The sequence below is a fragment of the Nannospalax galili genome, unplaced genomic scaffold, assembly GCF_000622305.1.
Source record: "Nannospalax galili isolate Female #2095 unplaced genomic scaffold, S.galili_v1.0 scaffold1488, whole genome shotgun sequence".
NCBI lineage: Eukaryota > Metazoa > Chordata > Mammalia > Rodentia > Spalacidae > Nannospalax > Nannospalax galili.
The window spans coordinates 695,899-720,369 of record NW_008358859.1 but is presented as its reverse complement, the minus strand read 5'-3'; the positions used below and the strand labels follow the sequence as shown (position 1 = coordinate 720,369).

At 54.2% G+C, this 24,471-nt stretch overlaps 1 protein-coding gene across 2 annotated transcripts in view; it reads left to right on the top strand.

Moving 5' to 3' along the window:
- Window positions 1–7,417: 7,417 nt before the first annotated feature.
- The window catches only part of Chd5 (chromodomain helicase DNA binding protein 5), a gene marked incomplete at its 5' end in the record, with an annotated part of 47,617 nt that continues 30,563 nt past the window's right edge, over window positions 7,418–24,471 (top strand). For both annotated transcript variants that reach the window (XM_008822406.1, XM_017795424.1), the window contains 9 exon segments: window positions 7,418–7,545; window positions 14,700–14,879; window positions 16,970–17,088; window positions 17,518–17,756; window positions 19,339–19,460; window positions 20,379–20,499; window positions 21,618–21,784; window positions 21,910–22,131; window positions 24,113–24,319. In XM_008822406.1, coding sequence (XP_008820628.1) covers window positions 7,418–7,545; window positions 14,700–14,879; window positions 16,970–17,088; window positions 17,518–17,756; window positions 19,339–19,460; window positions 20,379–20,499; window positions 21,618–21,784; window positions 21,910–22,131; window positions 24,113–24,319 — 1,505 coding nt within the window.

Sequence of the window (24,471 nt, the reverse complement as noted above, 5' to 3'; positions counted from 1 at the left end):
CTGGATCCTTGTCATATTACCTGTGTGTCAGTCTCCCCCTGCCCTGCCCCCCTTAGTGGAATCCATAATCATTAGCCAAACTGGCACCCGGAACTGAGGGTACCCAAGAGATGGTTGTGCGTAATGTGGAGAGGGTCACCCCTGGCTCCCTGGATATGGGGACAGTCTTTTTCTAGGCTTCATGCAGTGCTGGCCTGACCCAATAGCTCTCCCTCATGACCCTCTGCAGTTTGGAGTCCAGGTTCAAGACTGTGACTTCTCACAGACCTGGAGCCAACTAGTAGAGCCAGGGTTTTGAGAGCCATGGCACCCTGACCAGCTCTCTCTGGCTTTATGGCAGGTGGGTGAGCCTGAGTCGGAAGGTGGGGTAGGCTTCTGGCTTGGAGATTGGCCTCTGCCAAATTCTTGTGGGACTTGGGAATGCTGGTCAAAGTGAGGGCTTGAGAGCTGGATGAAGGAGGCTTCAAATCCCAGCTCTGCTCTTTATTAATTGGCTGGTCTTAGGCAAAGCCCCCCTCCAGCCTTCTCCCTCGGTGTTCCTACTTGTAGAATGGGCTGTAGCACCTGCTACTTCATAGAAGGTTATTATGAGGGCTAGCGAGAGAATGCACCCGGAACATTTAGGTCATAATGCCTAGCACATCACAGATGTACAGCAAACCATGGATGGTGCAATCAGCACCATCCAAAGGGGGCAGCCAACCTGCCTGCCTGAGGAAATGCTTCTAAGACTTACACCCTCATCCAGTAAGCGCATGTTGGGGAACCTGGGTTGGAGGAGGGCTGAGGATGAGAAGTCCTTGAGGTGGGACCAAACAAGGGGTGAGGCTTTTCCTCAGACGTGGTTCTAAGCCCTCCTGGGGCCTCTGCTGTGCTGCTGAGCTCCCTGCCTGGTTGGCCCAGTCCTTTCTCAACCACTGTCAAGTTGGTGAGCCCAGATCTTTTCTGATTGGGCAGTGTAACTATTCTGGCCCTAGGGATACTTAAATGGTTCCGGCCCCCTGTCCCACAGATCTGGCAGTACTGAGCATCTTAGGCTTCTTAGAGTCAGGGGTGAGGAGAGTGACTGTCATGATTCCCAAAGGCCCATGCTTCCTTAGCTTGACACCCCCCCGCCCCGCTCCCATTTTTTATTTGTTTGTTTTGTTTTGAGAAATGTAGGTTTGGAGTGGGGATGTTCCAGGGAGCCTGAAGGTGGTTTTTTTTCTTTTGTTTTTTTTTTTTTTTCTTTTGGTCTTTTTGAGACAGGGTCTCCCTGTAGCCCCAGCTGCCCTGGAACTCACTATGTAGACCAGGCTGGCCTTGAACTCACAGAGATCCGCCTGCCTCTGCCTCCAGAGTGCTGGGAATAAAGGCGTGCCCCCACCGCGCCCGGCTGAGCCTGAAGGTAATTAACAACAACCCGAACTCTACTTATCTACCAACAATACCAACCAGTTAGCCATGTGTTTGCCATCCATGTATCCATCCATCCACTCACAGTTAACCTACCTGTCCATCCACTATCTTCCCATTCATCTACTATCTTTCCATTTATTCACCATCTATCCCTCTACCCACTATACATCTATCACTCACCATCTGTCCATCCATACACCCACCATCCGTGCATGCATCCATCCAGTCATCCATTTTACTATATGTATCTCATTACTCATCTGTCCATTTCCTCCCCTTCTATCTGTCCACTCTCTAGTATCCTCACTGAGCACTGTGCATTGTTGGACTTTCTGAGGCTCCTACAGAGAGAACTTTGAGACTTTCTGCCTCATCTGTGTGACTCGGTCCTTATCTCCCCCTCTCTCTGACTCTTGCTCCGCTCTCCTGTCTTTATATTTTTATTGTATGTGCATGAGTGTATTGCCTTCATGTGTGTAGTGCACCCGTGTTGTGCAAAGCCCACCGGAGGTCACAAGAGGGTGTTGGATACCTTGGAACTGGAGTTACAGACAGTTGTTAGCCGCCATGTGGGTGCTGGGAATCAAACCCAGGTCCTGTGCACGAGCAGCCAGTGCTCTTAACTGCTGAGTCGTCCCTCCAGCCCCTCCTCTGTCTTATCTCTTCTGCCTAGTATCTCTGTCTTGTCCCTGTCTCTCCCTGTGCCTCCTGTGTTCTCTTGCCACTTTCTTTACCCCATCCCCATGCCCTGGACCTGCCTGAGGCTTGGCCCTGCTTCCCTGGGTCCTCCTCTGTCTGCCAGGCCCCCGTGACTTAGGGTAAAAGCCTCTCCTCCTCCCTTCCCCAACTCTTAGGACTGACGTTTTCTTTTTATGAGATGCCAATGAGGTGATGTCTGGGTTTTGTTAAATGTCATAAATAAATTATTAATTGCCTCTTGGGCGGTAGTAGTGCCCTCGATCAGCTGAGGGCTTGTGCTGTCAGGGAGGTCCGGTGACTAATGGGAACTTTAGGCTTCTCATTGGCGGGAAGTCCTGGTCACAGGGTGCTTCTACCCTGTAACCCCTCCTGGGCTCTTCCCATAAGGCTTCAGCTGTTCGTAACTCTAGTCCTCTCCCTTGCCTTGGAGGAAGGCTGCTGAACGAAACCCATTTCACAGATGAAGAAATCATATGGTGGGGCAGGATTCTGGGGTCACCAGTCGGGAAGGGGTGATGGTTTGAAGCTGTGTGCTTCCCTGTCCCTCTTTCCTCCTCACCACTAGATGGCCCTGTTTCCTGCTTGGAGATGGATTGGGGGTGGGGAACAGAAGGAGTCCCTATACCCAGGTCCTTGGGAACACCACTGGCTGATTGACCCTCCTTGGAACCATGGAGGTCTTAGCTCCTTGCTCTGTCCCCTCTGTCTAGCACCCAGTAAGATGGACTAACTTCTCTCTCCACAACCTTGTTTGCAAAGTTCCCTGGAGACTGCCCCTCCACCCAGGACTTGACCCAGGGTGTAGTTCCCTGGATTGGTCTTGTCCCGAAACCCTGTCCCAAAGGGGCCCCTAGAACTCCCAGTCCCAGAACCGGCTGTAGCCACCTCAGTGGCCCTGGGATGCAGACCTGAGCTTAGCATACCAGGGTGCACTTGGGTTGAAATAATGGGTTCTGGGCAGGTCCACGGCCTGGAGGGAGGGGAGAAGGAGCGCACAGCGGTAGAAGCCTCCTGCCTGAGTTCCCACATGGCTCTAAGGCCTGACAGCTGTGGAACGAAGGTGTAGGCAGGTGGTGAGGTCCTCAGAGCCTCAGTTCCCATATCTGCAAATGAGGGCAGGGTAGCGTTTCACTGTTTTATTGAGACAAGGTCTTACTGTGTAGCCCAGGATGTCTTTGAACTTGATATCCTCCTGCCTCAGCCTGTTGAGAGCTGGGATTATAGGCCTGTGCCACCATACCCAACTCTGCTTCAGCTGTAAGTTTTTAGCTGGGAAGGGTTACCCAGCTCACCCAGGAGCAGCAGGAGAGTGAGGGCCTGAGCCAGGGCGTGTGTAGTGAGCTAACAAGGGGCTGGGGAGAGTTTGGGAAAAAAGCTTTGACAGTCGCTGCCCTGGTGATCTCTACCCCGTCCTCATCCCTCCGTCCCTCCACTTCCCCCAACTCCAACCTCTGAAGTAGCTTCCCTCCCTCCCTCCCTCCTCAGGCCTGCTCTGACTGGGCCACTTAGGAAGTCAGGAGTAACCAAGCTAATGGTCCTAATTATAGTTGGCTGGGATCGATGGAGCCTCAGGCCCTGGAGGGGCCAGGCTGGCACAAGATGGTACAGCTAGACAGGCCAGAAGGGCAGTGGGCAGCCTCCAGGGGCCAAGAGCTGGCAGGACAAGCAGTCCTGTGGCTGGCTGCCCCCACCGTGGATCCCCTTACTCCAGGGAAGTGGAATCCCCCCCTCCTCACACTACACTGGCTAAATGCCCTTCATTTCAGAACCTTCCATGCCTCTGCCCTGCCCCTGCAAGATGGGGCTGTGGGAAGGAGGGGCAGGGGTGCCAGGGCACAAGCTTGAGGCTTGGGTGTGGCTGACAGTGGGGTTGCTTGGATGGTGGCCCCCAAGTCTGGTTTTAACAGGACCTGTTACTGGAAGGCGGGGAGGGCCCATGTGGGAGGAGAGGGCTGGGGGCTCCAGTGAGGACTAGGGTGCAGTGTTGTAGAGGGCCAGGCCTGAGGTATCCTTAGGGCTATCGGAAGCCATATGGGAACAGGAAGTGCCTGTTAGACATAGGCGTGGTCAGAGCTGGGTCCTTATTCTCCTCTGCCAGCTCTGGAAGTTTCCTGGAGGAAGATGTTACCAAGCAGACAGCCCTGGGCTGTGACATCTTCTTGGGGTAGAAGAAGGGGTTCTGTTCATGGATGTAGGATTTGGGGCTTGTTCTGGGTATATTAGGAGCTTCCTCTTGCCCTCTTCCCCACCCCCAGGCAGGTCAAAATCTTCCTTCTAGAACATTCTGGGCTACCTGTGCATCCCTGTCTCTTCTTCTGGTCAGCTGGGGAACATGTGCTGGGCTGGCTTCCTAAGCCTGGGGACCGCCTTCTGGGAGTTGGAAGACAAGCCAGAGGAAGCAGGGAGAGAGGCCCCTGTGATTGCATCAGCCTGGAGCCTGTTACATAACCAGTGAGGAGCACCGCCAGGGGGTGTGGTGGCACTGGACGAGTGCACAGGTGTGGCTCCCATTGGCCACCCTAGCCTGGCCTTCTGCCATCACCGATGTTACTGCCCAGACTGCTCCATTCCAGAATGACACTGGGGGTCCCTGTGCATGTTTCCCTGTCCCTGGCACGGCACAGCTGGGAGGGATAGGAGGGTTAGCACCTACATCCCCTGGATGCCTGGACCACATAACCCTACCTAACTCTGGAATGGCAGCCACTGCCCACGCCTCTGTGTGTTGGAGTCCTGCCAAGATCCTGGCAGCTATGCCATCTACATGGGGGCTCCTCAGCCACGCCCCTCTCTGCAGATCGGGATATGCTGTAGTGGTCCTCCAGGGATGGCCAGCATTTGGACTGTACCTAGGCCACCTCAGCGCAGACCACCTCCTTGCAGCAGCTTCCAGTCCTGCCTGCCGTCTGCCTTTCCTCTGTGTTTGTTTGCTGCACCTCTGGATTCCCACTCTCATAGTGGAAGGGGCTGGGACTTTGACACTCCCTATCTTGCCCTGTGGAGTCCTGAGAGCTTGTTGGCAGGCAGGACTTGAGCTCTGGATGGGGTCTTAGTGCAGAGGGGTAAAGGTGGTACCCTGGTAGGTCATCCATGTGCAGACTGACACTGCTTAGCTCCCAGGATCCACTAACACCCTTTGAGAGTGTAGCTGAAGGTGCACCCACTGGGCACAGGCTCCTAAGAGATTCAGTGAGAGACTCCTTTGCTCCCATGGGACTCTGGGGGGTAAGGGGACTGCCGATGGGCAAGTTAACCCATGTGGAACCTGAGGGATAGTTGTTGGGTGTGTCCCAGTACATATCACATGCCTTTCTGCACACCTGTGTGTAACTGCAGGCATGTGTGGGCTTCACTGTGTGATACATACAGGCTGTTTGTTGGAACAACTCTGTAATGACATCCCAGGATGTCTTACCCTCAGTGACTGTCAGTTGGGTGAGCGCCTGTTACGCCGCCCTGATTAAGCCCCGATGAACCTAGGAGGGAGCCTGCCAGGGCCCCCAGCTTGTGGACTGGCTCTTTCATGGCCCCTTATGTGGCCTTTGGACTTTCTTCCTTCTGGAAACTTTTTTCCCTCTGTGGGTGGTTGACTCTCTGGGTGGTTTGTTTCATACTGACCTGTCTTAATTTTTTATTTTATTGCATTTATTTTAGTAATATTTTATTATTTTTATTTTATGTGTATGAGTGTAATGCCTGCATGTGTATAAGTGCACCTGTGTCGTGCAATGCCAAAAGAGGGCATTGGATTCCCCTGGAATTGGAGTTACAGATGGTTGTTAGCTGCTGTGTGGGTGCTGGGAATCAAACCCAGGTCCTCTGCAAGAGCAGCCAGTGCTCTTAACCACTGAGCCATCTCTCCAGCCCTCTGACCTGTTTTTCAAGGACCCTTTCCACCCCTCCTCTGTGGACATGTCTGGTACATGGGCTCAACTTTGATTTCTCCAGTGTGTGAAAGTCAGGCTCCAGATCACCGTACCCCAAGTACAATGGAAATCCTTTTGAAGTTGGAGGTGGGCTGGGGGGACGCTTACCCCCCTCTCCTTTTGGGGGGGTGGCTTAGACCTGATAGCCAGGGTTTTTTTTTTTTTTTTTTTTTTTGGTCTTTTTGAGACAGGGTCTCCCTGTAGCCCCAGCTGTCCTGGAACTCACTATGTAGACCAGGCTGGCCTTGAACTCACAGAGATCCACCTGCGTCTGCCTCCCGAGTGCTGGGATTAAAGCCGTGCACCACCACACCACCACTCCCAGCCTATAGGCAGTTTTTTAAACACCCCAGCTCCTAAGCCCACCTTGCTCTCCTCTTGGCCATTAGAGTGTGTGTGTGTGTGTGTGTGTGTGTGTGTGTGTGTGGTATGTATACATGTGTGTATGGGTGTGCACAATACTTAATGATGGTGGAAGATATCAGATATCACTTCCCACCTTCCTGTCTTGAGATAGGAACTCTTACTGAACCAGAAGCTCACCATGTAGGCTGGCTGGCCACCAAGCTCCCTGGATCTGCCTATTTCCAACCCCCAATTCTGGGGTTATAGGCTGTGCAAGCCAGGTCCAGCTTTTTGGCCTTTAGTTCTTGAAGCCAGCAAGGGAATTTGGGATGTGTAGGCGGTGTAGAAAGCCCACGTGTGGTGGATGCCCAGTTGGAATGGGCTTGGCATCTCGCTACACCTATGCGCCTGAGATTATGTACTTGTGTGCCTGTGCAGGGCTGGGCAGGGAGAAGCAGGGTGGTTTTGAATCCTTCCTTAAGAGGGGTCCTGTTGAGCACATGGCCTGTTCTGCCATCCTCCTGGTTGATTCTTCTCCAGTGTTCTAGTACTTACCATGCCAACTCCAAGTGGTTCTCGGGTGATGGGACCTGTGTGCCCTATTGTCTGGCATTCATGAGCTACATCTCAGCCATCTTCCTTGTGGACCTCTGAAGGCCAGAGATGAACCTTAGCTTGGCATCTCTGTTGGGCCCCACCCCTCCCTGGGTCAGCTAGTGATGGCTCTGGCATCCCCTGGAGTTGTTTCTTCCCTGGGCAGCCAGGTCAATAAGGATGCTTGGTTAGAAATTCACTTTTTCTGCTGAGTTCAGGGTAGGTGAAAATAACCTCATCTTACAGAAGGGGGAGGAAAGGCCAGAGAGGGGAGGCAACCTGTGATGTCCGCTGGAGTGGACGCTCCTGTTCTCACTGGGCCTGGGACAGGTACCACGGCTGTGACCCGGCATGATTGGGTTTGGGGAGAGTGCAGGTCCTGTCCTCCCTGACCCCTCCCTGGGTTCTGGCTAAGAGAAACTGAGGGTGACCCCTCCCCCTTTGAACTCTTTCAGAAGAAGAAGATGGTGGCCTTGAAGGCTTTGAGGACTTCTTTCCTGCAGAGCCCGTGAGCCTTCCTAAGAAGAAGAAGCCCAAGAAGCTCAAGGAAAGCAAGTCCAAAGGGAAGAGGAGGAAGAAAGAGGTGAGATGGACAAGGGGTGGGACGGGTTGGACTTAACCTTGAGCTTGATGGAGGTCTCAGAGCTGAGCTTGTGAGAGAACACCGTGGAGACATAATATGTAGAAACTTTCCTGAGATGGAAATGGCATCCTGCTTTGTGAGCAGGTTGGAGGGTCGTGAGCCGGGACACCAGGAACACCAGCGTTGATGTCATTTCACAGCTTGTGCTCTAGGCACAGCCCACCTGGCCCTTGGCACCATTGCAGTCTGCCCTCTCCCTGGAGCCTGTGTCTCCTCAGTGAATCCTACTGAAAACAAAGTCAGAGAAACACAAGGAGGCCCTCGTGAGGGACAGGTGTGTGAGGGATGTGCTGTGCTTGGTGATGGGGGCGCTCTCGTGTTTTTCCTTGGTGGTTCTGGGACTCAGGCACGGTGAGGAGTGTTTGCTGTTGGTTTGCTTCGATGTGCCCCAAACTAACTCACTTCATCCCTTGGACCAGCCTTGGAAATGGGTGGGATGGGGATGGGGGTCTCAGAGAGGAAACTGAGAGGCCGCTCCACTCAGTGCTCAGCTCTCAGACCCAGATGTGCCCTGTTCTCTCATTGTGTGCCTCTCCAGGCAGCCCTGCCAGGAGGGTAGGGTATTCACCTTTCTTTACAGATGAGGGAGTGGAGGTATCGGGAGATCAACTCAAGGGGCTGATGGTCTCTTACTTGTCCTCTGTGAAATAGAATCATTGCAGGGCTATGAGCTGGTTTCTCTGGGGCTCCAGGGTGCAAGCCAGGGACAGAAGCCAAGAGGCCCCTGAGGAGGGGAAGTGAAGGGTGGGTGAAGCCTTGCCCACACCTCCTGAGCTTGGCTCTGCCCCCTCCATCTCCCCTGTGTCGGGTCATAGGGGAGCTATGACACAGACCAGCAGGTGCCTTCACATGAGAGATGGTGGTAGAGGTCAAGGAAATTTGAGGAGACCCAAGCCCCATCTGCATCCTGTGTTTCCTCCTCTTGTGTGGACGTCTCGTCGGGTGTCAGCATAGAGCCATTCTGGGCTGTGTTCCTGGTACCCGTGATAGTCACTTGGAGTTCAGTGAGAGCTCAGGGACTGCCAGGAAAAGAAAGTGACAGCCCTCACCCCCTAGCCAGAACTGCCTAGCGTGCTCCTCCCCTGTGTTCTCTGAGGCTGGTGCTCAGCTTTCTCTCCTGGCTGCTGGCCTGCCTCTCCTCCAGGCCTCTGTCCGTTCCTTCAGTTCCTGAGTGCTGCCCCCTTACAGAGCTTCCCCGAGAGCCCAAGGGTACACTTGGCAATGCACTATGGTCCCCTGGGCCAAGCTCCTTAGCTGCCCCAAGCGGCCCCGTCTAGCCCGCCCCAGCCCTCCCCAGAACCTGGCCTGCTTCGCAGCTTTGTCAGACCTCTGGTGTATGCGTGCACGTGCATATGTGTATGTGTATATGTACATATGTTTGTGTGTGTATGTGTGTTTCTATGTGTATATATGTATGTGTATATGCATGAGTGGTATGTATCTGTGTGTATCTGTGTACAGGCGTATATATATGTATGTATGTACTGTGTGGTATATGTGTGTTCTGTATATCATTGTGCGTGCATATATGTGTCATATATGTATATGTGTACATGTGTATATGTATGGCATATATCTCTATATGTGTATGTATGTGTGCATATATGTGGTATATATGTATATGTTTATAGGTATGTGTGTATGATGTATGTGTTTGTGTGTATATGCATGTATGTGTGTATCTATGTATATATGTGTAGTGTGTATGTGGGCATATAGATATATGTTTGTGTGTGTGCACATGGATACATATATGCCTGTGATATGTATGTGTATGTGCGTTCATGCATTCCTGTACCACTCTTGATCCTCCTGGAGGCCCTGGGACCCCTAGACTGACTCTACACACCTGATAGCTCATTCCTCAGTCTGGCATGCTGTCTGACTCTTCCCAGAACACCCCACACCTTCCCCATAGGGCCAGCCTGTAGGCAGTCTTTGGGGTGAAGGAAGGCCTCAGGTCGAAGGGAAGCAGGTTGCAGAGGGCTCCAGTCATGGGCTCTAAGGCTTCTTCCAAGGGGCGGCAAAGGGAGCTCTTTGTGCGCATTTTCCAGAGAAGTGGAGGCAGGATGTAGGGAAGGAGTCCTGTGCCTCGAGACTCCCCATTGAAGGAGCTCCTGGGAACCAGCTCCTTTGACATGGGGCTCTAGAATGTCTCGCTGCAGCCCCTGCCTCTGCTGATAATGGCTCTTGGCCCTGCAGATCTGTCCATGACTGGACAGTGGCTAGATGGTTCTGGACTGTGAGGTCCTAGGATGCAGGTGTCCAGACTTTCTGGTTGAGGCTATAAAGTCTCATTCTGTTGTTACTGCTGCTTTCAGCCCCTGGCTCTGGGGCTCTGGGGCCCTTGGGTCCTGGGCCAGTGGCAGAGGACAGGAACCTCCTCGACTTGGCACTCATGGTCTCAGGCCTCGGGCTGAAGACCATCCAGTCCTCAGATTCAGGCCCCAGTAGGAGTAATGGCAGGTGCATGGGGGAGCTCCCACTCTGATCAGGATGAGTTTTTTTCTCCCTCCTTCCTGGACACAAGGTTGTCACAGGGCTCTGGCCAGGAAAGGGGCTGTGGGTGGGGAGTGTCTGGAGAGGGGCTGAAGCTGGAGGGCTGGGGTTCTGGTGGCCTTCAGGGCCAGGGAGGGCTATTTTTTTCTCTGTCTTCCTAGGACCACAATCATAGGTATCTTCTTACCAGCCGGCTTGGTCTCTTGTCCTCCTTTTCTAAGGCATGTTTGTTTTTTTTCTCTGCGCTGTCTGTCTCCCTCTGGCCTGCATTTGGTCACTCTGTCTTCTCAATCTACCTCCATTCCCTCTTCCCTCCTCTCTCACTTCCTCCCCCTCTCCTGTTCCCTCCTTTGCTTCCCTTCCTCTCTACTGAGATGCAGTGCTGCTTCTCAGGGTGGAGGATTGGGGTAGGCAAGGTTCCCAGATGATGGGCCCCAGAGGTGATCCTTTACCCCCTACCCTGCCTCAATCCCTGAGAGCTTGGATCTGACCAGCTGCTGGATCTTGGGGGGAGGGTCTATAGCATGCTATTTACAGAGAGGAGGATCCTCTCTGCTTACCCACCCAGATCACAGGTGGGGGAATCTCACCCCTTTCCTTTCTGTCTCCCACCAGGTGACTCCAATGTGAGGCACGGAGGGGGCCAGAGCAGGTGGTCTTTAAACCTTGGTTTGGGGGTGGGATGCAGGTAGCAAGTCATGGATTCTGATTTACATAAAATAACCGGGCTGCAGCCGGAACCTGAGCATATGTAGATGAAGCTCCTTGTCAGACCCGAGCGCAGGAGGGAGAAATGATTTCAACCTGTACTGCAGCGGTTGCCATAGCAACCAATTATTCAGTGCTAAATTATAACTGTTTATAACACTGGTGAATGGAAAGGCTCATATTTCATTCTTTCTTTTTTTCCCTCTCCATCTTGAAGGACCCCAAGTCGAGAATGACCAACTCTCTGAGTCCTTCTTTTCAATCTAAATGCCCTTTTTTTTGGTGGGGGTTGGGGGGGGATGGGATGTGTGTGTTGGGCATAGAGGGGAGGGAACAGCACTACAGGAGGCCTGGATCCAGAAACATCTGCAGAGCAGGGAAGGAGGGTGGTGTGGACTGCCTGCTTGGGGCCCCCCACCAGCCATGTCGCAGGTTGTGCCCTTAGCAGGGCTCCAAGCAGAGGCCCTTCCTATCCCCCAACCTGGGTGTGGTATGTGGGGTGCTTTGTACGTGTCCTCTAATGTTCCTTTTGCAACCACTGGAGCATTGCCCACAGTCACGCACAGGGCTGCTTCAGTAAAGGCCGATGCCAAGGTCAAAGGCCCAACTGTCATCCTGATTTTCACAGCTTGTGGTTGCCCTTTAGACCCCCAGGGCTGAGGTCATGTCATGAGCTGTATTAGGGAGTTATTGGTCTGTGTCTGCGTCTCCCTCCTGAATGGGGTGTGGCCTTCCATTCCCCCCAACCCCCACTAAGTTGCAAGGTCCTGAGTGGTCAGTCTCCCTCTGGCTCTTGGTCCCTTCATCCCTTCTGCCCACCCAGTGTCAGTGCTTCCAGGTCCTGATGACGGCTCCTCTGCGAGCTCTTTTCAGATCTTGTTGCCACGTTTCCCCTTCACCATCTTCTCTGTGAGACAAGATGTTTTTATGATTGTGTGTGTGTGTGTGTGTGTGTGTGTGTGTGTGTGTAGAAGGAGGCCCAGTAGTGGTAAAAGCTGGGTGAGTTCCACTGCATATACAGACTTGTTCTACCCCTCAGTGTTGTGCGGAGGTATGAATGTGGGGGTGGCCCAGGCTAGATGGACTTTAGTTGGACTAGGCAGGAGGTAGGATAGATTCAGAGGAGAAGAGAGATGGTCTGAGGAGCTGAGGGTCAGACTTTCCGCTGAGGAGAGTGGGACACTGACATCTTGCCTAAGCCTTGGTGGGTGGTTGTAGGAGGGCCCCAGCCTCAGACCTGCCCTGCCAAGGCCCTGGCTCTGCCTACTGCCCTCCTGTCCTCCTGCCCAGCTCTGGAGTGAGCTCTTCTGGCCAGGCCAGGCTTTCAACCTTCTGCCATTCCCCTCCCCCATGCCCAGTGCCATGCCCCTGGCAGACAGCTCAGCCTGCCAGAGGTGCCTTCCCTTCGCCCTCCTGCCTGCCATTCTCCCCTCCCCCGGTCCCTCCGGGCTCACGTTCTGAGCTGTGCTGGCTGCTCCTGGCCTGTCTTGCACCGGGATGTGGCATTGTTGGCTCTCTGTGCTCCAGATAGCTACCCGGCAGTCATGTTGTATACCCATGACTTCACTGTCACCTAGCTGACCATGCCCCGTGTGGCTGGCTTGAGCCCCATCCCAGTGGAGGGAGAAGAGGCTGGTCTGTTTGTTCCTGTGTTACCACGGTTATGTCTTTGCCTGAGTTGGCGTGGTCTTGAGTCATCAGCATTTTGGGGTATTATCATTGAGAGGACGTGCCTCTGCCTGGGTGTGGTTGCGATGTACCAGGGGTAGTTTTGAATGAAGACTGCTCTGGTCTGGCTAAGTCCCCTGCCCAGGGCACATGATGAACAACTGGCTCTCCCATGTGGCCCCAGGCTCTCTGATCCTGGCTTCTCTGCACTGGCCTGTCTCTGTTGTAAGAGCTCAAGGCCTTTGTGTACATTGGCTCCCTTGTTCAAATCGCCAGCACAGAAATGAGAGAGTAGTGGTTCAGGCTACTGCAACTTGTCTGTATCCTAGGCTAGCAAAGGGCACAGCTTCCTAGGAAGCCTCAGGACCCACAGTAGGCCAGGAAAGGATCCACCCTCCGGCAAGCCGCACCCGCTGTCCATGGTGCTGAAGCATATGTCTCCCTCTCTCCCTCCCTCTGGGGGTGAGGGCTGAGGTAGAGTGAGCATCTCGGACCTCTTGAAGTGATCTCTGTCACCCTGAAGGAAGTGGATGTTCCTGTCTGACTCCTTTCCTCAAGAACCATGACACAGCCCCATGTCACTGCTGGCTCCAGCTGCCCCTTGGGCTCGGAGTCAATATTCTGGGAAATATCTAGGTTCCAGAAAAGCAAAGGAGACCTTGCCAGTGTTGCTGATTTGGCGATTGGTTAGCAGATGTAAAGGATTTGAGACCAGGGCTCCTAAAGGGAATGTGAGCTGAGTTTCCAGGAGAGTATGTAGGTCGGGTCTTCCCCAGCTGGATCGCAGGGAGAAGCCCTCTCTCTCAGTGACATGCCCACCCTCGGCTGACTGATGGAATGTGGTAGCTCCAGGGCTCCCTCCTGGGAAAGGCAGGCTCTCGGGCTTTACAGCGTAGAAAGGACAACTTGCTGGGCCTCCGTGATTCTCCAGGCAGAGCCTGCTGCCCCTCTCTCCCATCCTCCTTTCTGATGCCTTCCTCTCCCCCACTGCTGTTTCCTAAGCTCATTTTTCATCGTGCCAGTCTCTCCCCATCTTCTCCCATGCCTGTCTTTGCTCACCTTGAAAACAGCTCATAGCAATCATGAGGGTGACAAGCTTTGAGCTGGTAATTGTAGCGACAACTTCTCTCTGCAGACCCAGGCTGGAGGAGCTAGGGCTCTACCTGTCCTCCTGCCTCCAAAGGTCATGAGTAAAGTGCCCCTTCCAGGGAAGTACCTTTCTGGTAGGCATGCTGTGGCTGTAAACACCTTCATCTCCATATAAATGAGCCATTTTCTGCCTGTACAGACAAGAAATAAAATCAGGGAGCCAATCTTAAACACTGCCTTAAATTACCACTGAGATGGAGTGGCCAGCCTGCAGACAGTGCTGAAGGTGGGCTTGTGACCCTGCAGCCTCTGGAGGGCCGGCCCTGAGATCAAACTGGGATGTGTACTCTTGTCTTAATCAATCATAGGCTTCAGTTAGTCAGTGCAATGCCACAGGTGTAGGTGGAAGCCCAGGGCTGCGGAGATGGAGACCAGGTGGATGCTAGTTGATAGATTGGCTCCTGCTTGCTTTTTTTTTTTTTTTTTTTTTTTTTTCTTTTTGTCCTTTTGAGACACGGTCTCCTTGTAGTCCCAGCTGTCCTGGAACTCGCTATGTAGACCAGGCTGGCCACAAAGATCCCCCTGCCTCTGCCTCCCAAGTGCTGGGATTAAAGGCATGTGCCACCATGCCTGGCTTTCCTGCTTGTTTTTTTTTTTTTTTTTGTCTTTTTGAGACAAGGTCTCTCTGTAGCCCTAGCAGTCCTTGAACTCACTATGTAGACCAGGCTGGCCTTGAACTCACAGAGATCCTCCTGCCTGTGCCTCACAAGTGCTGGGATTAAAGGCGTGCGCCACCACGCCTGGCCCATCCTGCTTGTTTTTTAACTCTGGTTACCATGACCTCTACCGCAAGTTCCTGCACCATCCCAAAGTCCACTGTAACTGAAGCAGGAGAACTCACCCTGAGGGCAGCCGGGCAGACCACACTTCACCTGCCTTGGAGGAAGTCTGGTTTGACTCCAGGTCACCTCACATTCTGTCAGTCACTGGGGGACAAGAACTCAGTAGGCCATGGATTTAGGATGCTGGCTGATCCCAAGTGTGTGCTGAGCAACTTGGCCAGGTCCTGCCACCCAGGTGCCTGGGCTCTCGGGGTGTCTGGTACCCTCACCGTCCTCTTTCTTTTCTAGGGGAGCAATGATGAGCTGTCAGAAAATGAGGAGGATCTGGAAGAGAAGTCAGAGAGCGAAGGTAGTGATTATTCCCCTACCAAGAAGAAGAAGAAGAAATTGAAGGACAAGAGGGAGAAAAAAGCCAAGCGGAAAAGGAGGGATGAGGATGAGGGTGATAATGACGATGGGTGTTTGAAGGTAACTGCTGGGGCCTGGCTGGAGGATGGAGCTGCCCAGAGCCCTGGGGGGAGAGAATGGGGAAGTGTCCTTTCCTAGAACCTGATGTGTGTGTGGGGTGCACGCCTCTGGGTGCTGGACATAGTTCGTGAGGAATCCCATAGCTGTGTCTCGGAGGAGACCGTGTAATGTATTACCTGCTCTTAGCAACAGCTTGCCCACCCATGTGTGCAGCTGTTTATGAATAGAGACAGGTTATGTGAACTTGTCTAAGTTTGGTGTCTGGAGCCTCTTGCTTTGAGCAATTTGGGGAAATAGAAGAACCATTGACGTTCTGCCATAAGCAACTGGGTAGGCAGCCCTGAGCGGCCGGCTCTGCCCGTGTGGGCGTTCACATAGTTTCCCACTGAACTTGGAGTGACTGCAGAGATGAGCCTGGAATTAGGGTCATCCTGAGGTCTCTGGGGCTGTGCTGTGGGGACGCTCTGAGCTTCAGCTGTGAGGTGTGGGTGAGTGACCCCATGTCATCAGGAGCAGTTTGCGTGTAAAGAGAAATACCCCATGCCAGAATGATTGCAGTCTGGAGAGCGGGTACAGTACTTACGAGAGTGTTCTGACACTCAGTGTGATCCCATTACTTATTGGTGGGTATGTTGTGAGTCAGCTGTGACTGGTAATACCCACAGGGACAGTTTTGAGAGATTAACTGCAGGGAAGCTGTTCAGGGTTATCAGAAACAATTTCATCTGTTTGCCCCCATGCTCCCTGGTGGTGCCTTTAGGAATGGCTGGGTGTGTCTGAGGGGGCAGGTCTGCCATGGGAGGGGCGTGTCCTCCAGGGGCACATATCTGAGCTGTCAGGGAGTGAGGTTTCTAAGTCCTCTCACTGTGCAGGGCACACTTGGTTTTCTGGGACATAGGTAGTCAGGGCCCAGGGAGAGCATGTGTACCACCTGGAAGGGGCTTCCACTGTGGGGGCAGAAAGCCTGGCTTCCAGGGGCTTGTGGGGCCAGGGTCCTGGGAGTTGAGAGGCAAAGGGGATTCTGGATAGCACTCAGTGACATCACCCAGGGCTGTTATTTGGTTCTCCTCTTCTCTTGGGCTGGTGGTCAGTCCCATCCAGTATGGGAGATGGGTCCCCTGGCTGTGCTACAAGATTACACTGACCAGGGCCTGTGGCCTGGGAATGTGTGTGCTGATTGGCTTAATGGGTCAGTGGATGGGGTTGCTTGGAAGAGGTGGGGCATGAGGGAGGAGGCTGGATTTCATGATAAGGCTCTCATACGTTTGTGGGCTTACTCATCCTCACCTGTGAGGCAAACTAAACTAAACTTAGTTTACCTCACCAGGGAGGTAAACTAAGTTTCTCTCATTACTGGTATATGGTAGAATCATGGTTAGAACTGGCTGTAACTGGCTTACAGCCAGTTCTTCCTCATCTGATCCCAGCTCACCAGGGGCTGGGAAGCCATCTGGCCCTCTGATCTCTGGGCATTGAGGGCTCACGGGTACCCTTGGGGACGTCACACACTTAGCTGACCTTAGTACCCATCTGAAAAGTGGCCAAGGGACCCTTTTGGCTCTGCTTGGGCTACCATCCCATGCCCTGCCTTTGCCTGAGTGTGCCTTCCTATCCCCAGAACCTGGCAATGCCCTGTTCTTTCGAAGGCCGTGCGTTCAGGAGGCCTCATTTCTCTCCAGCATGCCCTGAGCAGCTGCTCAGCTGTGCTTTGTCCCTAGGGACTTCTCTCCAAATCTGTCTTCCGGCCCCTGTCCTGGCCCCTCCCCATCTTCCCAGTCCTGTTATTTACTCTGTGTGGGTCTCCAGGAAATCAGGCAGCTCTCTCCCCAGAGAGGCCTGACCCTGGCTCTGGCCTGTCTCCCCCAGCTGTCTGATCCCACTTTCTGGGGAAACATGGATCACCTTTCCCCAGTCCTGACATTAAACACTTGCCTCTGCACCCTGAGCATCAACTGCTGGAAGAATGGGGTGGGGCTTTCGGGTATCCCTGTGCCGAGTGCAAATTCCTCTTATTCTAAGGCCTTGCAGCAAGGGTGTGGATCAGAAGGACTCCCATCTCTCATCCCACCTCTGGCCATATCTCTCTGCAGGAGCCCAAGTCCTCGGGACAGCTCATGGCCGAGTGGGGCCTGGATGATGTGGACTACCTGTTCTCAGAGGAGGACTACCACACACTGACCAACTACAAGGCCTTCAGCCAGTTCCTCCGGTGGGCCAGGGCTGATCACTGTGGCTGGGCGTTCGTGGGGGTTGTGCTTTCCTGAGGGGTACCAGGGGAGGCGGAAAGAGAGGCAGCTGGGGCTCCTGGGTAGGTGGAGGGCTATTAGGGCATCTCTGACCTGGGCAGGGCTCTAGGTGATGGTTGGCCCTTCCTGCCCCACTGGTCCTTCCCTGGGTTCCTCGTCAGGGATGGCCTGCTGCAGGCTCCTCTCCGGTCTGTAGCCCAGTTAGAAACATACCCAGTCATGAAGAGGGAACCCAGAGTGTTTTGGGGTACACTCTGGTTTCAGTTTTGTCCTTTCCCAGTCCCGTTTTCTGCCTAGGTTCTCTAGCCAGGACGGTGGGGCTGGCCACACCTCTCAGGTGTGGGAAAAGAGGTGGCCTTTCCCTCACCCTCTTGTCATCCCTCTTTCCACAGGCCGCTCATTGCCAAAAAGAACCCCAAGATTCCCATGTCCAAAATGATGACTGTCCTGGGTGCCAAATGGCGAGAATTCAGCGCCAATAACCCCTTTAAGGGGAGCTCTGCGGCAGCAGCTGCGGCCGCCGTGGCTGCCGCTGTAGAGACTGTGACTATTGCTCCTCCGCTGGCCATCAGTCCCCAGCAGGTGCCCCAGCCTATGCCCATCCGCAAGGCGAAGACCAAAGAGGGCAAGGGTAAGTCTGGGCGTGGGTGAGCACGAGCCCTGCCTGGCAGACTCATTCCAGACTCTGGGGAAGCTGCGGGTTCTCCTCCCCGAGAACCCATTGTTTTGTAGGATCTTGGGCTGACTCCTTCTTTCGCAGCTGTAATATAGCACTTGTAGCTCCTGTCCTGCCTCCTTTTGGAGAGGATGGAGACATAGAAGAGATGATGCAGGTGGGGCTTTGGGAGGTAACTTCAGACCAGTCCTCCCCCTCCTCATGGGCATGGAAGGAAGGAGGGGTGGTCCACAGCATGAAGCTGTTCCAGCTCTGGGCATCTGGAAGTTTGAGACAGCTTCAGGTTAGTGGGCTGATCCTCTTACCTGAGCACCTCTTGTCAGGGCCCTTCTGGCCCCACAGGAGCGGATGTGGTCAGGACCGGAAGGGCAGTAGGAGGTTAGGTCCAGTCTGACTAAGTGCAAATGGGGCTGGAAAAAGAAGGGCCTTTGACTTATGGAGGAGCAGTCGCAACCTGGTGGCAAGTTCTGGGCTCCGGGGAGGTTGGCAGCGTCCCTCTCCCCCAGTGGGATCAGTGGCGATTCAGCCTTCTTAGCGCTAAGATGGGACTCATAGGCTGAGAAAAGTTTGGGGACCATCTGTGTCAGCCCCAAAGAGTTTTCGTTTCTGGACAGTGCTGAATGTTGTGCCTGGCACCCCTTTATCCTGTCTCAGAGGGTGCCTGGTGGATGAGTGATGTGGGTCACACCCTGCATCCTCTCCTTCCATCCCAGTCAGCCTCAGGAGGCCCCTAGCCTGTGTCCCACCCACCCAGCCTCCTTAATCTTTTACTTCCTTGAGCCTAGGAGGTAGCTCCGAGCTGTTGACTCTCTGAGCTGCCTATTCAGAGCCTGAAGAACTGAAATAGATTTTTGGTGGCATGCCCTGGGTCCATCTTGGTCCCTACCTCCAAGTCCTGCATGTGGTGTGTCCAGAGGAGGGCTGGGCAAGGCTACCTGGCAAAGTGTGAATTCCCCCACTGGGTCCCTGAGTCTTCCTCTTGCAGTGAGACAGCTGCGGGATGGAAGGGCGAGGGGTCATCATCCGCTAGGGGGCTAATTTCTGTGTGGCCAGTTGAACATCTACAGATACAACCTAAAGGCCCAGGGTGACGGGAAGAACTGGGGCTAACCATAGGTGGTACCTGCACTCTATGGTCTGGGAAGCTTGGTGACTCGGGTTTTGGCCCCAGGATGACCCTCCAGGGATTCAGGCGTGGACCATAGGTGGGTGGTGTTGCTTGTGGCCCTGTTAGTATGGAAGCCTTGAAGGCAGGTCATCGCTGAGTGGTGGGGATAGTGTAGAGACTGTTACTAAGTTAGTGGGTATTTCTTTCATAGCAGAAGGCCAGCACAGTGGCCGGAAAGCCAGGCTTGAAGCAGGTTCACCTATGACTTTTCTCATTATTTCCTGTGAAACCCAAGCAAGAGTGTCACCTCTCAGACCCTCAGCCTTCTCATCTGAGAAGGGGCGATGGTACAAGTGATCCATTCCTCATCGGGGGTACTTGGAGTTCAGTGCAGTGCTGGTCATCAAAGCCCTTGTCACCATGTCCCAGGGCCTGGAGTGAGGAAGAAGATGAAGAGCTCGAAAGACACCAGGAGGAAGGGCAAGGGCAAGAAAGTGGCCGGGTTCAAGTTCCGCTTCGGAGGGATCAGTAAGAGGAAGAAAGGCTCCTCGGTGAGAGTGCGTGCATGCATGAGTGTGCTTTGTGTGTGTTTGTGTGAGGCAGGCTGCTTTGACCTGAGGAGGCCACAGTTTATTCTCCTGAGCTAGCTGCACCCTCCTCCACTCTATCCGCAGGCCTGCTGGGCCTCGGTTTCCCCATCTGTCAGGTGAGAGGTAGAGACTGGACCCTTCAAAGGGCCTCTCTAGCTAGGACTGTGGCCAAGGTGCTCTCTCTGGCCGTTCTTGCTCAGCTGCAAGGGTGGCACTGTCCATAGTGTGACTCCATCCAGGGAGACAGTGGGCTTGGCCACCCAGGTGTGCTGAGAGAGTGGAGCCCAGGGAGGTGGCGTGTAGGACCTGGCTGACCAGAGCCTCGATTCCTCCTCTACTCAATGTCTCATCCTTTTCTGAGACAGAAGAGGGAGAGGGAGAGGGAGAGGGAGAGGGAGAATTCTGTCATTCCCTCTTCCAGCCCTATGGTAGGCTAGAAAAGAAAGGTGGAAGCCATTCTCTCTGTCCCCTGGCAGAGGCAAGTGCCAGGTTTTGGGGTTGGCTGCTCTGGAAGGGAGCTAGACAAAGATCTAGGATGCCAGCTCAGTTCTTAGGGTGCAGTATTCCAGCGGGCATGTCCACCGGGAAGAGACCCTAGGGGAGGGGTATTCAGGGCTGTCCCTTGAAGGATGTGTAGGAGTCAGGCAGGTGGAGGTCAGAGCATGGGGAGTCAGGCATGGGGAGCCGTAATGGAGCAGAAACCCCAAGCAGGGCTTGGGGAATGTGGGACATGTGGGTCGCAAAGTCGTGAAAGTGTCTAGCTGGACTGGGGGTACAAAGTGAGCCACAGGGAGTCTCCTGACCTGCCTTGGCCCTGCCCCCTTCCCCAACCCACTCAGGGCAGGTTTGACTCACAGCTCTCCCCCAAAACCCCCGCAGAGTGAGGAGGACGAGCGGGAGGAGTCAGATTTGGACAACGCCAGCATCCACAGCTCTTCCGTGCGCTCCGAATGTTCTGCAGCTCTGGGCAAGAAGAAGAGGAGGCGTAAGAGGAAGAGGAGTAAGGCTTCCCGTTGGGACTTCTCTGTGGATGGGGTGCAGAGCATGGGGGAAGAGATGCTCATGCCTCAGCCTCCCCTGACCTCAGCCAGGCAGCTGCCCTGTGCTCCTTGAGAACCAGCCTTGCCTACTGTCAGGAGAGGGGTGTTCTGTCCCAGGGAGGCAGAAATAAGAAACCCCAGGGTGTGGGCTACCCCAGGACATTTGCCCTAGCAGAGTAGGGAGTGGAGGGGCATGTAAGCTCATCTACCACACCCCATGCACCCATCCTCTCCCAAGCCCATTCCTCTCTCTTGCTTCATCACCTTTTTTTTTTTTTTTTGGTCTTTTTTTTTGAGGCAGGGTTTCCCTGTAGCCCCAGCTGGCCTGGCACTTGCTATACAGACCAGGCTGGCCTCGATCTCACAGAGATCTTGCCTCCCTCTCTCTCCTGAGTGCTGGGACTAAAGGTGTGAGCCATCATGCACAGCTCCCTCCCTTCTTTTTATCTTTCTGTCCGTCTACGATCTCTCTGTCTACTTTTTCTTTTTTTTAAAAAAATTTATGTGTATGAGTGTATTGCCTGCATGTATGTAAGTGCACCCATGTCGTGCAATGCCCGTGGAGGTCAGAAGAAGATGACAGATCTCCTGGAAGCGGAGTTACAGATGGTCGTTAACCACCATGTGGGTGCTGGGAATCAAACCTCGGTCCTCTGCAAGAGCAGCTAGTGCTCTATAAGCACTGAGCCATCTCTCCAGCCCTATCTGTCTATTTTTTCTATCTTTCCTTCCTTCTTACCCTGTTTTGAGACAGGGTCTCACTATGTTGCCCTGGCTGACCCGGAACCCTCTAAGTAGACCAGGCTGGCTTCGAACTTACTATCTCCCAAGTGTCAGGATTAAAGGCTTGCACCACCACACCCAGCCCTTCTCATATTTTCTATCTTCTACCCACCTTTACCCTTGACAGCCATCCCCCAATATCTGTTCACCCCATTGGTCCAACCACCCATCCTGTCACCCACCCACCCTTCCATTTGGCATTATATAAGCAACCTACTGTGTGCCAGTCTGTATTGGACTAGTGGAGATGGTGGTGTATGGCTGACCTCCATCACTGCCTGTCTCCACACCTCAGTTGATGATGGCGATGGCTATGAGACAGACCACCAGGACTACTGTGAGGTGTGCCAGCAGGGCGGGGAGATCATTCTGTGTGACACCTGCCCTCGGGCCTACCACCTCGTCTGTCTGGACCCAGAGCTGGAGAAAGCTCCGGAGGGCAAGTGGAGCTGCCCACACTGTGTAAGCCCTGGCTAGGGGAGGGTGGGCCGGCAGCCTGGGGATCGTGCAGTGCCTGGGGGCCCGGGGTGTGGTGGGGGGGCGGGAATCCCACCCTGGCTGCCTCCACCTGGACCCCTCCCCTCCAGGAGAAGGAGGGAATCCAGTGGGAGCCCAAGGACGATGACGACGAGGAGGAGGAGGGCGGCTGTGAGGAGGAGGAGGATGACCACATGGAGTTCTGCCGCGTGTGCAAGGATGGCGGGGAGCTCCTCTGCTGCGATGCCTGCCCCTCCTCCTATCACCTGCACTGCCTCAACCCGCCTCTGCCTGAGATCCCAAACGGTGAATGGCTCTGCCCGCGCTGTACTGTGAGTGTTAATGCCCCGCGCCACCCCCAGACAGCCAGGCCCCGCCCACGCTGCCCATGCTGCCCATCCTGGGTCCTCCCCTGCACCCTGCCAGCCGCCTTCTGACTCCCCTTAGACCTGATGTCACAGCCACTGTTTATTGGGAATTTACTCTGCCCAAAGAGCTTGGCACGCATTGCAGTCTTTCAGCCTATGGAAATGTCAGGCTTTTTGCTAGTTTCATTCAATATTTTTTTTTTGCAGTATCTCTCTCTCTCTCTCTCTCTCTCTCTCTCTCTTTCTCTCTCTCATTCTCTCTTTTTTTTGGTCTTTTTGGGACAGGGTCTCCGTGTAACCTTAGATGGCATGTAACTCACTATGTAGACCAGGCTGGCCTTGAACTCACAGAGATCTGCCTGCCTCTGCCTCCCAAGTGCTGGGACTAAAGGGGTGTGGCACCATGTCCGGTTCTATAACCCAATCTCTTAATTTACTTTCAAAATTAATTATTTGGGGATTGCTTGGGAATGAAACCCAGGAGCTGGTACGTGCCAGGCAAGCCCTCACCAATGAGCTCCACCCAAATCCTCATCAGTGAGAAAATGGGGGTTCAGACCCAGGTGCCCCAGCCACCATGGACCTGGTGTTCCCAGGCAGGGACAGTGAAAGTTCCACAGGCTGGAGCATCAGGTTTTGCAAGGAAGGGGAGCACTCTTCCCCCGCGTCTCCATCCCTTGACCCCAGTCACTGTAGGCAATTGAAGGTGCCATGTGTGGAGTACCCCCCGCCATGCCCACCCCATTGCTGGATCCCGTCTCCCAGGTTCTGGGATGGGCTGCCTGGGCCTTCTGTTTTATGTGTGCGTTTGGACTGTGTGTCTGCCTGTTCGTGTGTGTGTCCTGGGGAGTCCCCTTGGAGGTGCAGCCTTCTTTGCTGTCCTGCGAGACCTCCCTCTCTGGGGTAGAACCTAGCTCCTTCCGGATTTTCCTGCAGGAGGCTTGGCAGGGTTGCCTGTGGCCTGAGAAGGAGGTCTCCCCTTCCACACCCCCAGAGTCCATGGAGACTTGCCCTGCCTCTCCATCCTGCTTTGTCTTCTTTACCCTTTGATTTCCAGAGTCCAAAGCATTATTGGCTCTGGAGTGTGTGCAATGCAGTACACAGCCTTTACATGTGGATTGACACCAACAGTCCTGTGAGGTGGAGGAAGGGAGGCCCGTTTTACAGATGAGGAGACAGGCCCAAGTGACATGTTTGGTACATGGGCAGGTGGTAGCAGAGCTTACTGAGACCTGCCCTCCTCTTCAGAGCCATCCCCTAAATTGTCATCCTACTCCAGTCCAGCTAGGGCTCAGAACTGCCCCTTGTGAGGGTCAGGGCCATACCAGACCATCTCGTGGCTGTGTACTCAGTGCACAAGTGCTGGTGTGCCAGCAAGCAGCAACCTAGAATCCCAGTGTCCCTAAAGGCCTGAGTGTGTGCAGGTGCTGAGGAAGACTTAGCCTCTCTGTCTCAAGCCAGCTCAGATGCACAGCCCTACTGGGAATGAAGGAAGTGGCAATAAGTGTCAGGCAGGATTGCTGTCCTGTGGGTGCTCGAGGATCAGGATATGATGTGATGTGTTCTTAGGGCTCCAAGCAGGGCATGGGCAGTTGGTGGACCCACAGATGGAGGAGTCCATAGTCTTGGGCTCTGCTCCCTGCTCTGTTTCACCTTGTTGAATGGGTCTTATTTTCTCCTCCTGTTTGGCTCACCTACCCTGGCTCAGCATGCCAGGTGCCGAGGAAGCTTACTGTCAAGTACAGAGGGCCCACTGGACTCACAAGCCCCATTTCCCATCTCCTGCATGCACAGCGTGCGTGGGTATCTGAGGATGGAGGAGATGCTAGAGTCCCCGTGGCACTGTTGTGGCTTGGGAGCCTGTGTGACAGTCTACTGTCATGGGAACGCCAGGGTAGGGCCTTGTGACTTACCCCTGAACTTGGGGACTGTTCTCTGTCCACAGTGTCCCCCACTGAAGGGCAAAGTCCAGAGGATCCTACACTGGAGGTGGACTGAACCCCCGGCCTCCTTCATGGTGGGGCTGTCAGGACCAGAGGTGGAGCCAGGCATGCCCCCACCCAAGGCTCTGGAGGGCATTCCTGAGAGAGAGTTCTTTGTCAAGTGGGCTGGGCTCTCCTACTGGCACTGCTCCTGGGTGAAGGAGCTGCAGGTGAGGCGCCCGGGGCAGGATGACTGTGTTGGGCTTGGCCTGATGTGAGCCTGGGCCCTCCTGGGTAGTTGAGAATGGGTTGATGTGTGCTGTCCAGCCTCCCAGGGAAGGAAGGGCATGGGTGAGAGTTGGGGAATCAGCTTTGGAGGAGG